The following is a 26,561-nucleotide window of genomic DNA, read 5'->3' as shown; positions in this document are numbered from 1 at the left end:
TAGATGACTAAGAGCTTCATAATTACTCACTCACTCACCTGTGATCCTCTGTGGGCAGGCTGTGTGAAGGTGGAACTCCAAAATAACTCCTTCAGCAGCATTCGTACAGGTATGTTTGTTTTTTTTAATTACAGCTTTTACAATCATTATCATTATTGTTATCATATTATAATCAATTATCATCACTATTCTCCAATAATATGAATTGAAATCATAACACAATTTGTTGTCCAAAAATGTACACATACAAGTAGCATATCTTAAATGTCCATAATTTAAAACATATTTCCTTTGTTCAGCCTAAAATGAAATTACAGTCAGTCTTTAAACTAAGTATGAAATGAACGTACAGTTTAATACGCACACATACATACTGTACATACATACATACATACAATAGCAGTTATCATAAAAAATGACAAAAATAAAATACACACATTTTACAAAGTCCTGCTTTCACATCGTTTGATGATTGATATCATGACGTTCACTCTAAAAGGGTTGATTTTGGCATGCATATTAACACAAATGCTTCCTAACTCAAGTCAATTCTCCCCAATTTGAACAGGATTTTTGTCATAAAGCACTTCGCCAAGTGTCTCATTGTCTGCCCTGTTCACATTTGTGCATCTCACCTCTGTTATGGCTTAAGAACATACATTTCACCCCACCCCCGTGTACTCCTACATTCTGGCCTTAAACCTACCCCTCCCTACACTGTACTGTGTTGTGATGTTACTTGGCAGAGTATGTTCTATAATCAATCTAAATCACAATCAGACCAACTTAAAGGATGTGTGTTGGACTATTATCCGCTTGATATGAACAGGAATGCATTTTCCAGATTAAAAACTGTAAATTCATTGTGTCAATATTGCCATCTTACACTCAAAAAAAAAAGAAAAAAAAAAGAATATGAATTCACAATAGGCATTGGTCACTTTCTACAGGCCACTTTCTACAGAATCAAACAGCATCATGCCACAACTATGGATCGAGAGAGACAGAGCGAGAGAGAGAGAGAGAGAGAGAGAGAGAGAGAGAGACTGATGGTTAAACAGGCATTCACTCAATTTTTTTTATCGTCTTTTCAGAAATCATTCACTCAGTGTCTTTGATTTTTCGAGACACGTGGCTCGAAGGTTGTTGGTCATCTTCTAGAATTTTTTTTGTTACCCAGTTTGTTTGTTTTTCTTCTAAAATGCGTTTTGTCCTTGGGTCGGGATGGAGGAGGGGCTCTAGAAAAAAGAAAAGACACTTAAAGAGTTATACCATGCAGAGATGAGATGACTGATTTGATATCCAACAAAGCTATTTTTATGCCATCATCAGTCAGGGTGCTTTTCTCACCTGGTGTGCTTATTTATTTATTTTTCTTTAGCAGGAATATGTTCTCACAGACCCCGACTCTGCTCTTGGACCAGAGTTTGCTGAGAGACAGAAAAAATGAATTAGTCATTGTGAAATACAACTTTACAAGATAAACAGACCTAAGACATTAAAAAAAAACAGTTCTTTAATGAAAAAAACTGCATTGCTGAGGTTTAAATGACTGTATTGCAAATATAAGTTAAGCTAACAAAGCTTCCTGTTCCCCATGAGAAACCAGCTACTGACTGTAGTTTCATATTTACAGTAAGGCATATGACGTTAAACTTCTAATCTAACTATCTGCATGAAATTTACAAAAATATTCAGTTTCCTGAAAAAAACTGTTTCTTGCTCTTTGTCTTTAGAACCATTCAAAATGCTAAATTGTTATTGTTCCTGGAGTGTAAATAAAGAAGCAGGTGTATTTAACTAAAGAATCAAATTTGCACGCAAGACTTCTGTTATGTTTCCGCATCACGCATTTTTAATATAATGACAGAATTGTGCAAAAGTCTTGTGTGATTGTGAAACGTGCAAGCATACATGGAAATACAGAATATAAGACAAAAACAGAGTTTGTACAATTCTAACAAGCTTGAAAGTCAATATTTGCTGTGACCACCTTTATTCTTCAGCACAGCCTGAACTCTCTGAGGCAGCTTTCTTGTCATTTCTTTAAGTAGCCTTCAGGAATAGTTCTCCAGGCTTCTTGAAGGATATTCAAAGCTCTTCTTTGGATGTTGTCTCTGTCAAAATGATCCAATACGCTTCAATAATTTTGAGGTCCGGGCTCTAGTGCACCCAATCAATGACTGATAGCATCCTCTTGTGTGTTTTTCTTCCAGGTATGCTTTTACTGCATTGGCAGTGTGTTTGGGATCATTGTCATGCTGAAAAATGAAGCTGTTGCTAACCAGATGGTTTCCAGGTGGTTGCGTGGTGGATCAAAATCTGATGGTACTTTTCTGTGTTCATAATTCCATAAATTTTGACAAGATCTCCAACACCACTGGCTGAAACGCAGCCCCAAACCATGACAGAGCCTCCACTGTGTTTTACAGATAGCTGTAGACACTCACTGTTGTACCACTGTTGCTTTCTTTTTTACATTTTAATATGATGTGAACCAAAATTTTCAAATTTGGAATCATCACTCCATCAGATCTGTTGCCATTGATTTTCAGTCCAGTTCTTGTGTAATTTGGCATACCTCAGCCTTTTTCTTTCTTAAGAATGGCTTCTTGACAGCCACCCTTCCACTGAGACCGTTTCTGATGAGGCTTCAGTCAACATTTGATGGATCAACTAAAGTTCCAGATGCATCTCTCAGGTCCTGTGTCAGATCTTTGCTGGATTTTTCCCCTTTTCTTAAGGACATAACTTTCAGATACTGCTGTAGATAGTTCTTTTGTCCTCCACTTGTCCACTTTCCTCAATTTTTTTGTGTTTTTGCGACAGGCTGCTAGTATCTAAGTGACCTATTTTAAATATATAATTTAAAATAGGTTCTTTGCCAAGTTATCTCTCATGTGTAGACTTCTTCCCTTGAGTTAGGTGCTTTTTTTATGCTTGAATGATTCATAGGTCAGTGTTAAGTGGCTTAACAAACAAAAAACATTCCTCAGGTACAAGGGCTGGACTGAAACGAGTGATAAAGCAGCCAAAGATAAAGCAGCCAAAGAAAAACTCTGAAAGTTCTTCAGAAACCTTGGAGAACTATTCATCAAGACCACTTTAGAAAAAAATCCAAGAAAGTCTGCCTCCTTGGAAGCAAAATATAAATAAATGAGGGGCGGCTTGAGACTTTTGCACAGTACTGTATTTAGATATAGATATAATCTATCCAGATGGTACGTCCCTTGTGTTGCCTAAAGCGCCAAACTATTTCGTTGTAAAAATTATAACCTACTCCAGAATCCACAAATGAAACCTTGTTGTGAGCAGATCTGTGTAGGAACTAGTTTCTTTTTTTCAACCGAAGGAAGCATGCAGATAGATAACAGTACAGGCCATCTGAAGCCATCACTGTTTAGGTCCTTTCACAAGCATGAGCCCTTTGTGATGGGTAGATGGATGCTTGTTTCTGCTGCATAGATACAGTTTGGCTTGGTAAAAGAGAAAACACCTACTACAAGAAACCGCTAACAACTGGGTTTGTAGATTCTTCTGAGTAATTGAGTCATGATTCCTGGAAAGAGGCATTGGTGCATTTTTCTGTGCTTTGAGCACCCAAAGACAAGTAGTTCCATCTTATTTCTACAGCCAATATCATCACAACTGAACAACCCAAATAGTTCAGATCAATAAATAGCACTAAAGACCAGGGGAAAAAAAGATCTAAACTAGATTTTGGAGTGAACTGTCCCTTTGACATTTCATAGCACATATTCTTTTTTCCTCCTAATGTTTAAACAGGAACAGACTGCTGTGTAATCCCTGATCCTGGCAGTATTGTTATCATGCTCATACGGCTGCAGAGAGCAGCAAGTCCTCACCTTCACTCTGGACTTTTCTCAGGGTGACAGAGGGGGTCGAGATGGCAGAGGCACGGAAATTGGCAGGTAATGTTTCTGAGGAATCGGCGGTCACACCACGGAGGTCCTTCTCTCTAAACATCTTCCTCCATGACGGTGACCGTGTAAATGTTTTTGTGCCATCCTGTAGAGACAGTGAAATAATGCTAGTGATTAAAAACAACATTCATTGGGCCTTATTCATTATGCATTAGTGGGGTTTAACAAAGCAGTATTTGACAAAGCAGGATTTGTTGTGACAATATTCCACAGTTGCACAGTTTTTAGCCCTACATGCTGTAACTAAGCAATTAGCACCCGTGTAAACACAGCTGAAGCACTTTGGCTTGCCAGCAGTTTACTAGCAGTAGATGCCATAAAGACTTGCTTTAGATGTTAGCTTCAACTCATTGTCACTGTGCACACAAGGCACACAATGAAATGATGGTTCCAGATCACTCATCTAGAGACGAGCATCTGTGGTCATGCAGCCAGAGACAGGCGCTACCGTTACGTAATGTGGTTTAAGTGTCTTGCCCAAGGACACAATGCAGCACAGGGACAGGGGCTCGAACCAGCAACCTTCCAGCTGCAAGTCAAGCGCCTACCCACTGCACCACTGTCACTTTATAAGGAAAAGCAATGTTTTGGTATTCATTTTTACCCCTCTAAGAAATGTATCTGTCACAACACATTTCATAACATAACACATTTGTCATAACACAAAGGGCAAAATCTCTGAGTGGTTACAATCAATACACACTCCTATTTCCTGACAGGAAATACTTTTCTGGGTTGACTTCTGAAATCTACTTTGTTGTACCTCATCGGGCCTCCTCTCTGTTCCCATGGAGATGAGATTATTGTACTCTTTCTCTAGGAGCTGCCTTGCCTGCAAAAAGAAGGACAGAAAAATGGTAGAGGTAATTTAACACCTGAAAATTAGGACAACTTCAGTGTTAGGCAAACAGAAGTGCAACAATGTGAGCTCCTGACAACACTGGCTGTTGTAATTGTAGCCTCTCCAGATTACATATGGTAGAGTACCTGTGTGTTCTGATTTGGTATCTGAAGAAGGAGTGCCAGGTCAGTGTAGTCAAAGGTGTCATCAAGTGCCAGCAGAGCCCCATGGACCCCGCTTTCTAATAGGTTGTCAGCAAACTCTTTTAGACCGATAGACTGCACCCAGCACATCACCCGCTCATTGGACCACACCATCACGTCTGAGGAGGCACAAATTCAAAGGTATCACCAGAGCAATAAAAATACACAAGTGTGAGTAAATGAAGGCTTAGAAATCACATCTGCAAAGACGTTTGGAGTGCCATCCAAAGGCCTCACCTTGGTTCTGATGTTGACTCTCATCCCTCCTCCTCTCCAGCTCCTTTCTGTCATAGTTCAAGCGCTTCAAGCACATGATACCATAGTGAAGGCTCACCCTGTAAGTGGTAACGACAGAGACCTAAGACATGCACAACTACGCACTGGGTGGAAATATGTTGAAGATGTAGAATCAGATGAATCCAATAATGTGGATCCAGATTCTTTCACACCTGTGAAAACTGTCCACCATCTTCAGCTGGCCCCTCAGTTCTTTCTTGGTGAGGTGATCAAGCATGCGCGCATCAACCAGCGACTCCATGAAGTAAGAGCGATACTGGGGCAGACCCAAGCTGGGCAGCCATTCATTTCCCACCCACTCATGGTTCATGTCTCCATAGGCCAGGATCTGGAGGACCATAGAGTTTACATACATGAATTGCATGATAGTACACAAACAAGATGCACAGTAAACATGAGAGAAATCCTAAAGGTAACATCAAGGACTATATTCTGAATATAAAACATTTGTATGCTGCACTTTAGCTTAACAATGAAATAGCAAAAATGATGAAGTATTTGGATCTAGTAACTCCTTAATTACTTGGAATAAGACAAAGTGCCCAGAAAGTAACCGTGAAAGTTAAATCTAAAAATCTAATAAAAACAAAATCCCTTTGCCTACAGGGTTTCTCCTTCCTGAGTGCTCTACATACACCACAGTCATGTATATACAGTGCGGGCCACCCAGCAGTCATGCTAAACATCTCTCTGACACAAATTCTGCATTAATGGAAGGAAAAGGAAAGATTAGACTTGTAGCCTAAAATGGCAAAAACAACCATCTTAGGTTACATTGTCATTTGCAGTTAAGATGATTTGGTCTCACTTTCTAACAAATGCGCTGCTAAGGTGTAGCTGATGTTTTGCTTCACTTTTTGATTATTTAAAGAAAGAGCTAAAAATGGCAAAACAAGTGCCAATCTACAACCTGCAAGCCTGAAGTTACATAAGCATGAATAACTTCAATAGTTAGTTTATAAAGTCAGTTTTGTTAGATTTTACTGCTAGCTGATTTACAGGCCTCTTTTTTTAGCACTTCTTCCGATTACTCCTCAATGAGTTATTGGTTAGGGCTTTTTAAAAAATGAATTTCAAATCGTGTGATGGCCTGGGTATTCTCAGCGACTCACCTGATCCCAGCTGAATTCCTTCTGCTCCTTATGGTTCAGGCAGAGAGTACAGAGAAAAGGAACAGGTATTTGCAAAGAGAGGGAAAGGTCACCAGGGAGAGTGTTTGTGTTTGTAATGAATCAGTGTCAGGACAGAGGAGGAGAGGGAAGGCAAAAGGAGGAAAAGCTTTGTTAGTGAGTGAGAATTAGATGGAAAAACACTACATCAAAACAGATCTTTAGGGAATAGCAAGGGAAAGGTGTAGCCAAACATGCCTAATTAAGAGACAAAGAAAAGAAGAAACCTTATTAACATGACAATTTTGCTCATAATATAACAAAATTTGTAAGATAAATCAGTATAATAAAATAATGGCTTCTCTTTACGTTTCAGAAGAAATCTAATCTTACTGGTTTGGTGGCAGCAGTGAGAGACTCCATCTCAGCATGTGTCATCCAAATATTACTTGTTGACTGCAATGACAGCAAACAAATGTTTAGTTAGTGCCCGGCTGTGTAGAAATGTGTGACGTTTAATCTGGATTTTTACTCAGCCTTACAGAGCGGGTGCTCGCAGGCGCAGACGGACTAGTGAGGGAGACCATTTCCTGAATGGCCAGGCGAAGTTTGAGTCTGTGTAGAGGGTTGCTGATGCCGATCTCCCTCTGGATCTCTGTGTCCGACAGGTTGGCCATAATGGCGCCGCTCTTCACGTTGGCGCGACATGCTGCCACATACCACGCTGGCATCCCGACCCACAGCTGGACCAGCAGAAAGCAGAAGTGGTGCACAGTGAGCAGTAAAACTTGTAATAACCATGCTTTAAGTAGAGCATGACTTGGTGATGAAAACCAAGTGCCTTTGCTGCCCTAATCCTAACCTGAAATACTGAAATCAGCTCAAACCCCTCAGATTTATCCTTGTTGAGATGCTAGTCACTTATACACTACTTTACCCTGTATTCACTGACCTTATTAAAGTGTTGGCCATGTTTGATATGAGCATCCACTACCATATATATAAAATATATATTAAGAAAAGAGAAACATTATAGGCCCTGTGTAATGACATCACACTAAACTATGCATAAACTGGACTGAATCAGTCTGACGGTTTTATAAGTGGAGGCTAAGGCAAACTTACCTCGAGCCACGTAACAACAGTCGGGCCATCCCATGAGGCGAAAGGCAGACCCTGACGACAGGCCTCCTCTAACAAGTCATGCCTGGCAAGGAGAGTGGAAAACAGAAGATTCATTTCTTCATATCTCACCTTACCACTGTCTTCTCTTATAAATAGAAAATCAACATGAGAAGTTAAATACCAAACCTTTTGAGCCTTGCAGCACCATTAAGGCATACATTTTTTTTTTTTGTTTAAATGCTAACATGGGAATAAAAATCTTAAGCTTAACCTTGTAGGTTTCATGCTCTACGAATGGCCCCTGACTGTGAAATGTACTAATATATCGCAGTCTACAGGAGGATCAAAGATCTCAGTACAACATGAGAAGAGTGTGGAAAGATGACTGATCTCACTTCTTTTTGCTGCGGCGATCTTTTTCCACTGTTCCAGTTCCAAGTTTAGCGAGGCCTAATGGATCAGCTGAACCCAGGTCATCAGAGGGTGTGGAGGCTGTAAAGACCATAGGTTAAAAATAATAATTACTTCCTGTATCAGCTTCACTGTTGATGATTCTCTTACTGTAAACAGACAAATGTGTCCCTTGGACATGAGAGACAGCATTTTGAATGAGTAGTTTCCAGGCTGTTCACACACCCAGTGAGGCAGATTCACGTCCAGGTGCACCAATCCGTCCCTTTTCCTTTTTGCCAAAGAGACGACCAATAGATGATTTGATGCTTTTCTTTTTGCTGGCTTTGTGAAGGGAATCCTGGCTAGCTGTGGTGGCACCGTCAGCGGAGAGACTGGACAAACAGAGGGATGGAAAACTGAGTGAATTTCAGGGATAGGTTCTGAGCCAAATAAACTATATGTCAGAATTATTTTGAGTACCTGCGAAATTCACGGTGGTCATCAAGGCCCGCCCCTGGATGAGTGTGTGTCATTCGGTCCAAACGTAGGGCTCGAGGAACAGGTGGAGGGGTGGAGTCAATCAGGGCAAGTGCTCTGCATTCTTCACCCTCTTTGTTGTTCTGTGAGGTGGAAAAATTCCAAAGGTTTACATAGGACAACTCAGGGTGACTTCGTTAATTTGTTGGTATAAATCAGTAGTGAGACTGCACCTGTTTGTCAGTCTCCCTGGCAGGTGAATGGGGCAGACGGGGGGTGGAATGTCCAGAACTAGGTGGTGAGGGAGATGCCAACGTGGAGGAGGTGATGGAGGGAGTCATGTAGCCCCTCCCGACGCTGTCCCGTCCACTCAGTGAAGAGGGTGGAAGAGGTGAGGCATCGAGGGCCACGCTGCTTACCCGACTCTCAATCTCTTCTGCCCTCAGCTCTGTGCTCTCCTTTTCTTCCTGAATCAGCCTTAAAGGAGAAGTGAGATGAAAAAGATGACAAGATTTTTAAACGTCAGCCGGAGCCATGATAATTTTGAATGTAGGCTAAAACAATCTTCTCACAATACTCTCATCTTAACTCTGATATACATAAAACTTACTTAATCTCCTTGTTAATGGCCTCCAGTTGTTCCTGTAGCATGATGGCCAAAGTCTGTACATCTGTCTGCCCACTGGGAGAGAGCAGGTCTGATCCAAACATAGTTTCCCGATCCTCTTCATCATCAGAGCAGCCTCCTTCCACACCGCCCTCAAACCCAGGACCCAGCATAGTGCTGCTGTCCCACTCTCCATACTGGAAAGTGAGGACAAAGAGGTAGAAAGGATACAGATAATGTCATTCTGAGAGCAAATGGCATCATATTATGATATATATCATCATTATCTCGAGATCAACACCTTGTTACTATCATCTCTAGGATGTCCCCACCGGCCCCGGTGCGTCCGCCTGACCACGACCCCACTAGAGGAGCTGCCATAGCCAGCTGGGAGTGAGCCTCCACCCTGAGGGTACCGCAGCTCTGAGGCACTCCCTGGAAGAGATCTTCGAAAAAGGGTGGAGGGAAGTGAGCTCACGCTGCCCGCCCTATGATGAGATGATCCAGAATTCAACTGTTATGCAGCAGCACTTGAAAAAAAAATGTTCCCATTTCCTGGGTGAGTGTGCAAACATACAGCACTATCACACACAAAGGTTGCCCCCTAAAAATAAAACAAACTATAAACTTATGAATAAAGCATTTGTTTACATATTTATCAGCCAGCCAGCCAGTGTAAAGCCCTCCAGGTACAGTGGGAATAACAACTTTACAAAGCAGAGGAGGGTAAACAAATCATGTACTCAGTGTATGTACTGTATTCTTTGAGAGACTTTATTTGGGTATTCATAAATGTAGGGCACAGTGCATAAATACACTGCTGTAACGGTTCATGTTGGCTAACCTGGAATATGAGGAGCCTGGCCTTCCTCTCAGCTGATCCAACTCCAGTTGGACTCGCTCTAGCTCAGCAAGGAGCTGCTCCTAAAGTAAAGAGGAGAAAAGACTTTAAAGATGATGTCATCATTTTAAACATCCTAGCTGTAAAGCTTTATTAGCTTATTACCTTATTAGCAAGAAGATCATCTTGGATTTTCTTCATATTGGCAAGTTCCTCAGAAAGAGCATTCTAGCAGTGCAGAAAAAAAAAAAAAAAAAATATATATATATATATATATATAAAAAATATATATATGTGGATGCATTTTCACATAGCTGTAGAACATAGTTCTTTCTTTACCTTCTCTTCTAGTGCTGCCATCCTCTCTTTGAGATGGAGCTGAAGTCTCTCGTTGGACTCAGACAGCAGCTTGTCCACTGTGTCTGAGAGGCGTTTGTTGTGTTCATCATTCATCTTCTCCCTCTGCCTCGCCTAAAACAAAGACACAAAAGAGGGCTCAAAGTAGGAAAGAAAAACCACGGAGAAAAACTTCAACTTTTTTCAAAATTGAGAATTCACATAGCCTGTGTCTCAGCAGGGAAATGTCATTAATATTACCCTCTGCAGCTCTTGGTTCTTTTCCTCAAGTTGAGCTTCCATTTGCCGTAGTCGCTCCTCAAAGTTTCCATGGCGCTCCTCAGCCTTTTGAGTAAGAGCACAAGGATATTTGCAGATGCTAATAAAATATTTGAAGTTAGATTCAAATAAAAGCTGGCATATTTGACTTAAAAGATTTAAAATGACGTATTTGATCACAGTTGTGAGAGCATCCATACAAATACACAGTTAAAGCCACTGTAAAAAAAAAAAATCTAACAATGATATTAATGCTACTGTATGTGACTGGCACTTATTGAAAGTACCTTGTTGAGAGCAGCCACTCTTTGTGCAAGCTGAGCCTCAATCTCAGGTAATGTCTCTGCCCTCTGCAGGGTCTGCTGGAGCTTCTGTTTCGCCTCATCCAGACGCTCCTGTAGCTGCCTGTTCTTTTCTTCACTCTGGACACACAGAAGAAAACGGGAACAGAAGAAGAAAACATCCATTTTCATATTTGTATATAATGTAGCAAAGCTCCATCAGACACAGAAAGGGTAGTGAATTTTATTACAAACTTTACCTGTCTGTGCAGGGACTCCTTGCTTGCAAGTTCATTTTCCAGCTTGTCTTTGATATCATGGAGAGAAGTCGCCTCCCTCTGGGCACTGAGGTACCTGCAACACAAAGACACCATCAAAGAAGAATACTGCAGCAGTCCTAATTCAAAACAGCATGACATACATCATTATTTGTGACTGATTTGGCTACTGAGTGTGTTATTAACTAATTAGAAACAGCACTAATCTAAAACAGGAATCCTAGATAGTTCAACAAATGGGGATTTTTTTTTTTTTTTTTTTTTTTTTACCTTTTGGCACAATACATTTTACATAATTTAATAAAAGAAAAAATATTACTTTGAGTTAACCTTTTAATATAACCCAAAAAACTGAAGAGGATGCCTGTAATACATTCAAACTAGTTCTTTTTCCTGTTGAAACCCCACTGAACTGTTAGTGAGAATACAATGCAAATGTCATTATGTAAAACTATCTTAGACACTATAAAAAGGTGTCAGGACACATTTGCAACACATTGCCTGACAACAGGTGAAACATATGGTCCTTCTGCTATGTGCATGACAGCTTATGCATGAAATTCTGGTCTAAGAACAAAGAGCCTCACTCAAACTGCAAATAGATGGAGAGAACTAAAAATGGTGCAAAGAATACCTTCGTTCTAATGTTGTAATTCTCTCCTCCATGTCTTCTCTTTGGCAAAGAGCCTGGAAATATGTCATGAAACAAGACGATATGAAGATAAAAATTGGACTATACAAAGCTGCTGCTGGCCAGGTAAGAGATTTATAACACGCTTCTTAGAAAACTCAACATGTATATGACTTGCATAGGCACTTGCATATGCAGGAGTGTATTCATAATTATAATGGTATTTGTTTTAGACTTAGACTTTCTTTTATATCTGTTAATTTTACACTCATCACCCTCCAGAATCATAATCGTTTGTACATATGCCCATTGTGTTGTACTCTTGCAACCATGGGTGCTGAGAGAGCTCAGGGTATTGGCCAGGAAGAGACAGATTGGCCCAACAAACCTCTTTCACTTCCCTTTGGAGCTTCTGATTGGCCTCCTCTGACTTCGTCACCTCCCTCCTGGCGGCGGCAAGCTGTTCCTCTATTTCCCCGACCTAACGTGGCACCACAAAGGGACACGAGATGACACAGATTGAACCTACGTGAGTCAGTGTTAACTGCCACGGCACTAAGTGTAAACAGACAAGACAGTGACTGATTGCAAATGCCAGTTTGGTCCATGCAAGACTCTTGGGTGTAACACGCTGACTTAAGAGTCTGACGCACGTAACACACAGAATGTTTTGAAGGTTAGAGGAATGCATTACTCGTTTTACTCTAAACAATTCCGATCCGTTACATAAGATTTTGTGGCACACCGCTACATATAGCCTGTCCCCGATTAAAATCGAACGGCGTCATATAGCCTAGTCTACAGCATGTACATGGTGTTTTATAGCAGCTGCAGTAGTGTAACCAGCCACAAGAGGGAAGAGGGTGACCAGCAGAAGTACTGTGATTAGTTATCCTCCTTCCTGGGATGTGCTGTGTTGTTGGAAATGCTAGTGAGGAGCTGGCACTGATTTATTACAATAGCCAGGGTTGGTTATATAATAAACCAAACTTAAAAACGAAGGAGAAACAGAAATGCAATTGGGAATGTAAACTGTTTTACCTGCTTTCTTCTAGGCTGCTTGAGATGGGTCAGATTAAATTAATGATAATGGCAAATATTTTAATCAGACTTTTGGAATTTTGTTGGTCAATCATGGATATTTTAGATTACTGACAGAAACTCTGTGGGTGTATTGCAGTTGTGATTTCTGTTTGATGCTCCAGACCTCATCCTGGTGCTCACCATGTTCCTCACAGAAGATCACAAACACCCACCTGCCGGCACATGAGGGCCAGCCTCTCCCTCAGCTGGGAGAGTTCGGCTCTCTGTCGCTCTATCTCCCCTTCTCTCTGTCTGTCAAGCTCCCCATCCTCCAGGCCAGAGGAGGGACCATTGGGCAGTCGCTGGAATGATGACAATATAGCAGAAAATGAGGGTGATGAAGAAAAAAGCCCAGTAAGTATCAGTTATTATTGCTGGCGAACATAAATGAAACTGTAGATGGAGTTAAAATCACACTGACACACCATGGAACCCAATATCTACTTTCTACTGACTGTCTGGACGCTCACACATACACAAAAACAACTGGAACCAACGTGCATAAAACCCTCCCTTACATCTTTCCCGCCGTCCACCCCTTGTTGACGTCTTTTAATTTGGTCTCTTAAAGAGATTACCTGAAAAGAGAAAGACAAACAGAGAATCCAAATTAATGTTTTCTTCACACTGCGCCAGGTGAAGTCACTTCAGAATCCATTCAGATCAGACTTTACCTCTTGAGAAGATACGGCGAGTTGATCTTCCAGCATGGACACCCTCTCAAGGGCCACACGGAGCCTTTCTCGAACCTGCGAGGTGAAGCAACGTGAAACGGCATCCGGTAAGTCAATCTGGCACTTTTAGAATTATAGAATAAATAAATAAGAGTTCATAAGAGGCCAAAACACATGCAACAGAGAGGAAGCCCACCACAAAAGCTACATTGGGAATTTCTGCACACTGCACTGCATTTTAATTGAACCCATCCCAACACTGGGTGTGAGCATCCTGATGAGACCATAGCTAAGGCTGACAGGATTTGTTCACGTCTCTCACACAGAATAATGCTCTAGTACTGACTCAGGAGACAAGCAGTTCATTATAAGCGGAACCTTTATATGATCAACAAAAATCTCAAATTATTCCTGCATTGTAGATATATATATATATATATATATATCCTGCCTACTGTCCTCCAACATACCAAACACACCCTCCCAATTTGGCCGTCTATTTAATCTGGAAAATGTCCCATCCCTCCCTGTGACATATCATTGTTGCTAGTGCCCTACATCGCTGCCTGCTGGTTCTATCCCTTCACCACTCCCCAGCATCCACCTGTATGCTCCGTGAGTGTGAGGGAGCTGTGATATTGTACTGATCCCTCCCCACTTTCTATATGTAACATATTTGTATGTAGTAATAAGCTTGGAGCCTACAGGCCAAACTCTAGCTATTGCCTGCTGCGCTTATGTCAGCAGTGTGACTGAAGTGATTTTTTTTTTTTTGGCCACTTAGTTGCAGCATAAACAAACTGTAAATGCACTAGTTACAGTCACCCTTTAACCTAATGTGACCAAACATCATAGGAAACAGTGTATTTTCACCTCAAAAAGATAAAGAGCAAGGATAGTATAAATGTGTGGTTTTAGTCTAATATTCTTTTGGCTCAATTTTTGGTCCATGCTGTTTAGTGAGAAACATCTTGTTCTTTGCCTTTCAATGCACCTTTTCATCCAGGGCCTTGTGGTGCTCAAACAGGGATTTGAGGGCCTTGAGGACTTCCACCTCACTGGAGACCCCTGCAGGGGACTGGGCTTGTCTCTTCACCACCGTCATCCTCAAACTGCGCTCGTGGCGAGACACAAGACACTCCAGATGTTCCAGCAACAACTGTATGATTGAATGGGTTAAAGGAGGAAGGAGATGGGGGTGATGAGAGAAAAGAGGTAAGAAAGGAATGGCACATACAAAATGAGCAGGAATTAAAGAGAGAAACAGAGATTTCAGAGTAGCAGACAGGATTTAAAAAATGAGAGAGAAGGCTCAGAGGTGACACATAATAGTGAAGGATTTTAAGAGCGACAAGGAGACAAAATTGCACGGTGAGAAATGTTCCGCACAGCAAAAAGGAACAAGGAGTGAGGGGGAGACATAAGGAAAGCAGATATGGACAATGAAAGGAATCATGGAGAGGAAGGAGAGTGTGGATGAGAATAAAGAAGAGAAGGAAAAACAAACAGAAGCAAATGAAACAGTGTGACACCCACACAACCACAATGGGTGAAGAAGATAACACAGAGACTGTTACAGTGCTAATAAGCAAAATGGCTGCTAAACATCTTACACGTGTGTTGTTTCTTTCTGCCTTGAGCTCTGCAATCTCCTCCTCCCTCTCTAGAAGCTGCTCCCGGCAAACGTTCAGCTCTTTAGTCAACACAGCAAACTCCTGTGGAACACACAAGCTGCGTTCAGGGGCAGGAAAACAAACTACACAAATGTATGGTTTTAATAGATTAAGTGGTCGCCGCACAGCCAGTTCGGCTGTATTGAGCTTTAATTCAGGCAAGATACGAGCAGGCACACAGACACGCGGCAAATGCACACACAGTACTAAAAATATACATAATCAAAGGCTTACAGTAACACACTTTGTGAAACACCTGAGACCGGTAATGTAGGAGGATGTACATGATGTAAACCTACATAATAATCATGTAAATCAATGACACACTTTCCACCACCACTCTCTCTTGCTCATCCTCCTCTGTGAACTCGCATTCATGCATGGATTACATCACACTGTTACACAATGGCTCGGCTCTGGAATGCACAGGAGAAACCCCAAAAACACAGCATCGATATGTCATTTACAACACCGCTGGGAACGCGTTTGCAACTCCCTCATGGCACTGAAACTGAGTCCAAAAAGGAGAGCTTGTCCTACATGATTTCCTTAAAAAAAAACAAAAGAAAAAAAGAAAAATGCACAATGAGCAAAACTCATGGAATCCATGGTCAAGAATTTTTTATCTCCATAAAACACATCCAAGCTCTTAGAAGCTGCTTATGAGAACAACAATGTGCAGATGTTTATGGTTGGGACTGTCTGCTTTCGGATTCAAAAACACTTGAAAGTAGGCATGTGAAACTGGTTTGTGATTGCAAGGGGGAAAAGAGAAAGAGCCAAAGAGAAATCTATACAGATGGTGACACAGCGGGTTTATTGGCTCTTGGCCTTATGGGATTGTTTCTTGTTTGGATAGGGGTCAGCTTCGCAGTTGCCTTTCCTTGTCCCCTTGTCATTTCTTTTCTATTTCATCTCACTCTAACTCTATAGGCTATAGCTGCCATTCATTTGAATGAATTTTCATTCCTGGTCTACAGTGCACACGGATGGAAGTTAAACACACAGCAAATACCCATTTCCCTTGTAATTCATGCTGCACTCAAATAATCACATGTACATTCAAATGCGATCCAACAATGTTGTTCCTACATTAATACAACTGTGAAGATGTTCCATGACCTTGTTTCCAAGGTGTTCAAGGCCATAACTACTTGTTATTATAACAGGTAGACTAATTTGTGAAAAATTTAAATGAAGAAGAAACAAACATACAATTATAGTTTTCTGAATCCTGAGGTGATGTCTTCAAACTCGCCAGAGTAATAATCCAGGAACACAAAAAACATTATTTAGTTTACTATCTGAGGAAGTTCTGTGTGTCCATATACACGTAGGTGTATATTTATGATGTAAAACTACATAGTAATCGATGTATTATGGAAACATGTCTGGTATTTTTGTTCAAAATACACAAAGTGCTCTTTTATGAGAAAATGTTGAAAATAATGTGAGCTTCATTAGGTTTTTACATGACTGTATGGCATTCTAATGGCTGTAATTTTAAAAAGGCACCTAAAGCTGCTTGCTATAAATAAGCAATGTGTTAAATTGCGTGGTCAGTATACACTGTCGGTATACATACATCATTCTCTTTCTTTAGTTTGGGTTGCTGTGGCATCTTTTTGTTATGCTCTCTCTCTCTCTCTCTCTCTCTCTCACACACACACACACACACACACACACACACACACACACACACACACACACACACACACACACACACACACACACTGCCTTCCTACTCACTCTGGACTACTTTTGGACAACAAACTGAACCGTGAGTAACTCAGTGGATTAACTTAACATCAATAACTCTAAACTTTTGTAAGGAAGCCATAACAGCAAGACAAGTCAGGGAAGAGAGATTGGCTATTTAAAAAAATAAAATAAAAAATAACTGTAAGATAAAACTTTTAAATTCCAGTTAGTATCTATAAGCAATTTAATCCGGCAAGCTGAGAGAATTCCAACAAAATTACATTTTAATTGAAGTTCAGATAAAGCCTTAGCACATATTATCTTCCATTCTCATTAATCAACCACTAACAATATGATTAACAAACATAATAAAACCTGATTACACAATGAGGGGAAATTTGCAGATGCAACTTGGACTTGTCAGCCAGACGAGCATCAACGCACAGCATCAGAGAGGAAAACTCTTAAGATGCAGTGGGGGAAGTATCTTACGTCCTGTTCTAGCTGTAGCTGTGTCTTTCGCCACGAACCGTCACTGCAAAGGCTTGCTGTCTCATGAGCTCACTTCATGATGACACACTCATAAAAGCAGACTCATACATAACTAGGCTCTGATAACACAGAGGATAAACAAAGTTACCTCACAGAAATGTTCCATAACACACTTGGGATCACGAAAACACGTGTCTACAGCCAACCTGATTACCCCACATAATTAAGCACAGTGTAAATACATACATGCGCAGCTTTACCTGTGGCAGAGCAATTGATAGCTGCCTCTGAAGGGACTCCTTTTCATGGCCAAGCTCGCGGAGGCGGAGCTGAGCTGTACCCAGGCTCTCTTGCGTCTCCCTTAGATTCTCCAGCAGCCTTTCCCTTTCTGTCAGCATGTTGACCATTAGAGACTCCAAGTTCCCCGTGCTGCCTCCTTCATCTCCTCCGCCTCTGGGCTCCCTGCCACTGAATCCTCCTCCACCCATTGCTCCTCCAGGGCCTCCAACTCCTGCACCAGCAGGTGAGGTGGGGCCCCCACCAGTCCCACTTCGCCCATCTTCAGATATGGTGGGCATCACCTCGCACATCATCATGAGACCGTGGCGTGTGTGTCAAGTTACAAAAGACAACTAAATAGTGGATTGTACGTGCAAAATGCCTGTCGTTGTGATAAGCTTCTGCTAAAAGTTTGATGTACAAAATATAAATCTTTACATTTTTCGGTTTTCCAAAAATATCATTCTTTTGGTTATGACTACACCTACATCTTCCTGTGTTTATTGCCTTTTTAGTATTTTCTCCAGCACTCACTTCTGTGTGCCTTCACTCACTAGACTTCCATCACTCAGTCCCAACCTGCATGGTAAATGATTAGAATGTTTATGTGATCCCCTGTTATATAAGAGGGGCTGCAGGAAAGCCTTTCTATGGGTGGCTTTAGGATTGGCGGAGGGTGAAGAAGGGAAGGGGTAATGGGGAAGGAAGGGACAAAAGAGGGCCAATGCACCTAAATCGTGTCCACAAGGCAGGGCTCCTCACAGCGCCGTTGGTAAGAGCTGAAAAACAAAGCAGGCATTGTATTAGATCCCCCACAATAAATTCCACTGTGAATATAAGAACTGTGAAAGGACTGTGCAAGCACGAGCTGGTAGTTTGAGACAGCAAGACGAATGAAAATCTGAGGAACTCTGACAATGATGCCAACTGCTGATTTGCTATTAGCATTTCTGACAAAATAACAAACAGGTTGACCTAGTATGTAATAATGCAATGACAACTCCAATAAAATGAGCAGAATCTGAATGTAATTCATACTGACTCACGCACCATGAGAAATGTCTTGATGAGCTAGAATTTAAACTAATACTGTTCAAATCAGTTATAGAATCTGACTTAAAATTGTTATTAAAACAATAATTCAGTATTTGGGAAAACACTGAGAGATGAGACGACCAATACCACTTTCATATCTGTCTGTGAAATACGGCATAAGGCCCCAGATAGCAGTTAGTGAGCTAAGTTAATAATAATTACTTTAAACAGGGGGGAAATAGCTAGCTTGACTCAGTCCAAAGGTACCAAAATCCACCTTAGCGAGAATTAAGGTGAGATGAAGATAGATGGGTTTTAGGTTTTATGCTATATTTTTATGGACCGATAAAAGAGTGGTATCACTTTCGTAACGTTAAGTTACAAAAATAAGCAGTATGCAGTAAGCAGTAGTAGCAGCAGTAAGCATGTATTTCACAAAATGTAAGGCAATTTAAAACTTTGCCATATGCTCCATATGTCATGAAAGGTATGACAGCAAAATGGTACAAAAAGCACAAATCATAACTGCATTTAAGCCTTTCAATGCTGATTTTGGGCCACTTCCAAAATCAGATCCAGGTGTGACCTCAGTTGTTCTGAAGAGTCATATCAGAATTCATGCAACCTTATTGTCACCTCTGTTACAATTCTGCACTGGCAGGAGTCACTTGGTGAATACGTACATGGACTGAAGACAATAAAATAATAATGGCATCAGACTCAAAGAAATGCTGAGAAAAAGACAAGTTAAAAGAAGCTAAAGACTCAAAGCAATTATGTGGTCATGGTTTGCTCACCTTGTTTTATGGTGAGCTTAACTTTTGGGTGACAAATCTTTTCTTTTTTGGGGGGGTGACAAATCTAGCTGTCAGCCATACTGTATAGCTTGACTGGACATACAGGTCTGTTTAGGACCAGTTCACTGGAATCTGATTTTGGCCACGTGAAAAGAAAAAGTGAGCAAAACAATTAAATATGAGAACTAATCTTGAAATTTCAAACAAAATAAAAAGTTTAAGTTGTTCACAAAGCTTTTCAAAGATTTTCCAAAATGAAGCAGTTAAGAATAAAGAAGTGAACTCACTACACTGGTCATCTTTTAATCATCTGCATATCTTAAACAACCTATTTTTTTATTATCAAATGAGGCCTCTGTCTAATCCTGCAAACAGTGGGCCAAAGTGGTATGGATCCAAGCAATTGGCATTATTATTTTGCCTTGTATCCGCTTTCCACAAATATACTTCACTGTCTTGTCTGGAGTACTTAAGGGCTTGCACTGCCCTTTATACTTTCAAGTGGTTTGGACTCATTTAGTGAACTACACATACTTCTTTATGTCAGTGAGACTGAAAAAAAGAAGTGCAATAAAGAGTTTCTTTGTTCAACAAAAATCATCAATTTTGTGACTCAGCCACATTTAGACCACAGGCCTCAGCACCAGTGATAATAACTCCCTGCTAGTGGTCTTATTATCAGGAATACTGCTGTAAAGGGGACGGCATAATAAATTAAAATGGGGGTAATCCTTAAAAAGGAATAAAAATATTATCAATCTATAATAACCTATAAAATTTAACACTATTGGCAGTATAAATTAGTTCTTGGCTAAATAAATAACTATGTCTTATGTCTTTAGTTTATTCCTGATGGGTGACCAAGAATAGTTTACCTCCAAACGTGTTAGCTGTGCTAATGCTGAAGATGAAGACTGACAATTCCCTGTTAAATACCACCCAATCACCCTAAATTTTATTAAAAAACAATTAAAATAATTTTCAAGAACCATCATCATCATCATAAAGCCGCTGAAATAAGAGGTGTATAGTAGCTGATGAATGGTGTACAACCACAGAGTGAATCAGCTGTAGGTCTGCTGCTGAAAAAAAAGGCTGATGTTAAAAAACTGAGCTCAAACTGAGTCATTTTTTAAATCAATTTACAAAAGCTATCTATTTAATTATACATTTTAAGAATTGTACAATGTTAACTTAACTTTGAAGATTTCAGAGGACCTTCATATAATCCTAAAACTCGATAAGTATTCATATACAGTACTTATATATCCTATACCAGTGAATGTCAACTGGTGGCCTGTGGGCCACACGCAGCCCGCCAGAGCTTTCAATCTGGCCCCCCGAATATTACTGAAATCAAAACTAGCCTAGTGAGGAGGAAAAAATATGAAGAGTTCAGATGCAAAAGCCGCTAAATGCCACTACTGTCAGAAACGAGAATGATATTTATGGAATCCTTTCCACACGCACTATATGCCAATCAAATCATGCCGCATCATAACCCATTAAATACCCATCTCTGACTAGTCTGAATTATCAAAAGCCTCAAAATGCCACTTCCCATTGCCCAAAAAAGTCTCTATGTCTGTAGAACCAATCAGAATGTAAGATCAGATCATGTGACGTGAAGTATTTTCAGCACTGCCTTGTTTTGTGTCGAAAAAATGTTCGGCTTGGCTAAATAAAGGAAGTAAAAGTCGCAACAAGATTTCCGCCAGTGAATTTGAGGAAGGATTGTTACTGGCTGCCGAACGTATTCCTCAGCCTCACATGGTCTGCTCACAGAGGGACTGGATGGTGGTGCAAGCCAGACGGGTAGGTGGCTCAGCGGCTCGATGTCTACTTGCATGCGGGTGGGGCCGGTCAAAGCCCCCGTATGCGTCCCTCTGTTGTCACGAACCCTGCGGCCTAGCATCTGCTTTTCTGTTATTGTTAAAATAAAGGTGCTACCGTTTTGTGCCATTGCGGTTGTACTGTGTGAATCTATGTAGAAATATTTTTATCATAGTCTAAGATTTGCACCTTTTGCCTTCATTCACACTGCGCAGAGGACAGGCTGAAGATTTAGCTGGTTTGCCTCAAAACAAAATATTATTTGTTAAAAAAGTAGGTAAATTACTATATTTACATTTTTGAAAAAAAAAAAGGGCACCTCACTATTGCCTGTAAAATGAAATTACTGAACTTTACCATAAAATCCAGATAAAAAAAAAGCTCCGGTAGGAACGCTTCATATGTTCCTATATTAATTTTTTTAATCATCAACAAAAACGCCTTCTAAAAAGTAGATGCATAGATAAACTTGTTGCTTATTTAACATTTTATTGTTTCCCGCGCTCATTATACCTATAATGAGAACAACTGCACACAGTTGCGGTGTCTCCATAACAACCATCAACATAACAAAGAAAAACATATACAGTACCAGTCAAGAGTAATGTAAGTGCAAGACTTGCACATCACATAATTAAAAATAGCATAAATTTGAAAGGAAAATATATCAAGTGATAATATATTACTTAGGATACAATATTAATTTTATTTTAATTATCGAGAGCATCTGGCCCTCACAGTCTCTGCCGAGAAAAATTCCGGCCCTTGGACAAATGTAGTTGATGACCCCTGTCCTATTTGGACAAAAGTACTGGACAACTTACTCCTACAGGAGCTGCTCGGAAGCGCTCAGCCCACAGTTTTGGTGCTGATGTTTTTGCCAGAGGAGGCTTTTAACTCTGCTGTTACTGATTCAGCAAAGTTCTGATGACTTTTACACACTATGCGTCTCAGAACTCGGCAACCCCGCTCTGTAGCTATACGTTGTCTGTCATTTGGTGGCTGACTTCCTGTGGTTGCTAAATACTTTCGCTTTGTGATAATACCACTTACAGTTAATCCTTGAATGTCTAGGAGAGGAAAAATGTCAATGACTAAAATAATGTAAAACTTCATAATGAAACCTTTGTAGAGTTATTATAGAATATTAAAGGACAGGTTAAATATACTAAGATGCCATATTGGGCTTTTAAAGCACTTTATTAATATGCATAGCCCTTATAAGCAGTGTAAATGTGTGCATTAACACTACCTCATTCAATCCTTGTGCTTTCAGGGGTGGTATTGTATGTATTTACAGAATATAGGAGGTGGGATGAGATGGTGGGAACTGAGACGGCATATGTCCACATTTTTGTGTAATACCAGTGCTTATCATTGTTATATGGGCATCCAGGAACCACAAATGGGGTAGCTGCTGGTTGGTAATTTAAAGTCTGTTACAGCTCTGAATTAGCTTCTCATGCTGGTGAGCTGGCTAGAGAACTTGGCAATATTGCTTTGTGTCCCACTAAAAAAACAGCTTACTTCCTTTCCTGTTCCACTGGTGGATAATTACGACGCAAGACTGCCCTGGCATGGGCTGCATTTCCTTAAAATACAGCTCACAATCTGATTCAAGAACAGCTTTGAACTTCTCTGCCAGATTAATGGCTGCAGACTTACGGCCACATACACAAAAGTAAACTATATCATGAACAGACTATGAATATTAACAAAGCATTTAGGTGAGGCCTTTTAACACAGTGGCAGGAAATGTGGTGATAATCTGCTTTATAGTGGTAGAACTTCGCTATATGTGTAATTCTCTGATGGAAGAAAAGTCTGAATGTCTGCTTAGAACCAACAACAAACTCAAGGTTTAAAAAATGAAGCCAATCTCCACGGACTCACATGTCAAAATTCAAAACTTTACAGTGGAAATACACATTTTTACACCTTACTACAAAAGTAAATTTGGCCTCTAGCTTGTTTCTCTTTTTATGGCAAATGGAGGAAAGCCTAGAGAATTGATACACAACTGACATTGCTCACTCTCTTCACATCATATCCCAAACATATCTCTTAATTTGGGAGCTTATTTAAGCTGAAAAGATTTCCACCTCTCCCTCTGACATCTCAGTACCATCGCTAACCTGCCTGGCTACAAGCCCCCCCTCCACCACTTTAGCATCCACCTGTAGACTCCAGGGAGAAACTTGCTTATCATTCCCATTTTTGTGTGTATCATATTTGCTGACAGGAATTAGTTCAAAGCCAAGATGCCACACTAGGCACTGCTGCTTTAGTACTGTAAATCAATTAGAGCCTGAAAGATATAGGATTTTTAAGACCAATACCAATAGTCGCTGACTTAAAGATTTAATATACACACGCCAATATTTCTTTTCTTTCAGACACAGGAAACATAAACATAAAATTTGATATTAGTGTAGTGTAGTTATTTATGAGTCTTCATGAACTTGTTTTACTGTTACAAAAAGATGCAGATTACTCGTTTATGCTCTGCTTGATTATGCTTGGATCAGCTGCTTCTTGTGCTTGTGGTGTTTCAAATATGTTGCCAACGTGTTGTCAAACTAACACTCATAATATGGCTGAAAGGTGTTCTTTACTTTTTAATTTTTCATTTATCAGCCATTATAAACACTGATACATCAAATAGCCAGTGAATTGACCAATATTGATACATCAGTCGGGCTCTAAAATCACTTTTAACGTGAGAAAAAGTTTGCTTATTGTATTAAAGTCATCATTATTAGGGTTATGATCCCTATTACTGATAGGTGGATGCCAACACAGTCAGCTATAGCCTATTGCTGTGCGTTAGGACTTCACAAACCAGTGGGTGACACTACAGTGGCTTTCATTTACAGCCTATGCTTAGCACTATGACAGCTGATATGTAAACAGGTGATGATGATCAGTGAAGATGTGTGTCTGTTATTAAAGCATTGAATTTTGTGCTTAAAAATAACGTGTCAATTGTTTCTAAATGTAATACGGTACCAATCTCTTTTGGCGGTTTTACATTGTCCTGAATTATTCATTACATTACCTTTTGAAGGCATTCATCGTTTTTTTTTTTTTTTTAACATTGAAAAAGGCAAAATGTACTGTAAACTATATGTACTAGATGCACTGAAAACCTTTTCATGATGGTGCCACTGCCCTGAGTGTATGAATCAGGTCTGAATGTGTCCGTGTCTCTTTATGAAAATACGCTGTTGATGAAATTGCACCAAGAACCTCAAATGTTTGCGCAGACTTTTTCCCAAGTGGGTCTTGTAAACCAACAACGTGACACAAACAACAGCTTCTGGCAGTTACTCTGTGTTCCAAACTACCCGAAACAGCACGCTGAGGTACACTGAAAGGCCACCAAGGGCTGAGTTATAAAGAAAAACTTTTATCCATGCTGCTCAGGATAATCCATCACTGTCTTTATGAGCACCTTTTCATTAGTACGGAAGAGGCAACATAAATACTACAGCTGACTTTAGCCATACCAGTCATTGCACAGGCGACATTAATACTTTTCTGTATTCCTACAGCATCACATGACGAGTCTGTCATGGAAAAACAACAAAATCATAGCTGGAGTCCTGATTCAGTGCAGGCACAGCATAACTGTGCAGCCTGCAGTTTTGACTGAAGCATCAGCTGTGAGGTCACTGGGCTTCGGGAGCTGTGTTTATGAGCATGTGCAGAAGAGAGAAAACAAGGGAGACCACTGTAGAATAGTTATGCCACAATACAGCTTTAGGAGCATTACTTAGACCTTTTCTCTGAATTGTTTTTATTGCTGTAGAAATATGAGAGGCAGCTAGAAAACAATGAGCCGGTGGCAACATTTTCCTATAATGTAGATCTACAGTACAGCTACATTATGAGCTTCATTAGATTGATCGGTGTGAAGCGTGAGCTCAGGCACTGTGTCACTACTGAAGTCTTACCACACTGAAATGTACTTGTGAGGATGTGATTTCATGTCATGATTGCCTACACCATCATCATCATCATCATCAACAGTCACACTGAATTCTGCTGGAAGTCCCAGTCTCTGACTTGGACCCACTGTCTTTACAGTATTTGATTACTAGATGACCAATTAGGACAAAGCCCTTAATTAGGTGGGGTATCATGTTACTAAATATTCTCTGTCTCCAATAAAATGGGCAAAGAAAAACTGTGCGCTCTGAGTGTGTTTGTGGGAGGGAGGGAGGAAGGAAGGGAGAGAGAGAGAGAGAGAGAGGGCGATAGAGCTGCAAAAACAGCTCTCCTCCACCAGACACTGGGGCGGGGAGAGGGGTTTGCAGGCTCCCACAGCCGCCAACAATGAAAAACTGAAGAATGAGGGGATCTGCGGCCGGTTTTTTGCATCCAGTTATCCAGTTAAATGTTAAATTACATTCACGGCCAAAGAAATTCTTGGCATTGTCATTAAAAGCAGAGCATAGCACCCCCCCCCCCCCCCCCCAAAAAAAAACAAAAAAAAACAAAAAAAAAAAACACTGAACGGTACCCCTGGGCAAGAGACGCATCACTGGAATCGATAAGTGATTGTCGGCAGCTCGGTGGAGGAATGGGACTACCGGGATCCGGATCAGCATGCTTTCATTTCCAGCGGCATTCACATTGCACACTAGGCTAACGGGAAATTGACGAGAATCTCCAGATGACAGGTCGACTCATCTGTGGCAAACCTGCACCTCCATTTCTGAACGTATGGAGGAAAGACCATCTGATGATGGGCGCACGAACACATACACGCAGTTCTGCATTCTTCTAGTAAAAAGCTGGACAGTTGTGTATCGGAGAAATTAGGAAGAAGATAAATCCATGTCTGCTCCTCGGAGATCCTGGTCGACTCAGACTTTGGAAAATGCCCCCCCCAAAAATACTCATTGCACATTTTTCATCATTTTCAGTCCTATTTTCTCCAGACATTATGGAGTTATAAGCCCATAAGGCAGTCAGAGGCGCTGGGTGGCTTGACTACAAAGCTCCCAACGGCAAAGAGCTTAGTTGCAGCCATGATTAATTACAAGCAAAACATAGGAGGCCAATATACAGTGGCATCTTATGATCTTATGAGGACCCCCCCCCCCCCCCTCCCCCAAGTAGCTATCACCTCACCTAACTGTATGCAAACGGGAGCGAGCAAGCGCGCCCTAAATAAATCTTGGTGTGTGCTGCCAACACACCTGTCAATGCATGACTTCGACATACCGCGTTGCATAGTCTACCTTATAACTGACTGTGGTTTTAGCAAATACAACCATGCCCCCACCCCCACCCCCTACACACACACACACACACACAGAAACGCAAACAAACACACACACATGT

The 26,561-nt window shown here is 40.7% G+C and overlaps 1 protein-coding gene across 1 annotated transcript; it reads right to left on the bottom strand.

Annotated features, from left to right (window-relative positions):
* Window positions 1–122: 122 nt before the first annotated feature.
* LOC115798231 (liprin-alpha-3-like) lies at window positions 123–17,861 on the bottom strand. Its single transcript, XM_030755000.1, has 31 exons — window positions 17,526–17,861; window positions 15,013–15,114; window positions 14,394–14,558; window positions 13,400–13,474; window positions 13,244–13,303; window positions 12,899–13,027; window positions 12,031–12,123; window positions 11,646–11,698; window positions 10,994–11,087; window positions 10,740–10,874; window positions 10,435–10,518; window positions 10,177–10,308; window positions 10,003–10,065; window positions 9,841–9,920; window positions 9,298–9,484; window positions 9,000–9,193; window positions 8,623–8,866; window positions 8,393–8,532; window positions 8,156–8,304; window positions 7,915–8,011; window positions 7,520–7,601; window positions 6,937–7,137; window positions 6,788–6,850; window positions 6,398–6,424; window positions 5,438–5,613; window positions 5,226–5,323; window positions 4,932–5,107; window positions 4,708–4,776; window positions 3,867–4,029; window positions 1,351–1,430; window positions 123–1,238 (listed from the first exon to the last, which is right to left on the bottom strand). Exons 1-30 carry the CDS (start codon window positions 17,859–17,861, stop codon window positions 1,378–1,380), a joined length of 3,720 nt encoding a protein of 1,239 aa, XP_030610860.1. The 3' UTR covers window positions 123–1,238; window positions 1,351–1,377.
* Window positions 17,862–26,561: the final 8,700 nt, after the last annotated feature.

This window comes from Archocentrus centrarchus, chromosome 19 (genome assembly GCF_007364275.1).
Source record: "Archocentrus centrarchus isolate MPI-CPG fArcCen1 chromosome 19, fArcCen1, whole genome shotgun sequence".
NCBI classification, from domain to species: Eukaryota; Metazoa; Chordata; class Actinopteri; order Cichliformes; family Cichlidae; genus Archocentrus; species Archocentrus centrarchus.
The sequence above is the reverse complement of the archived record's forward strand: the minus strand, read 5'-3'. Positions and strand labels throughout refer to the sequence as shown.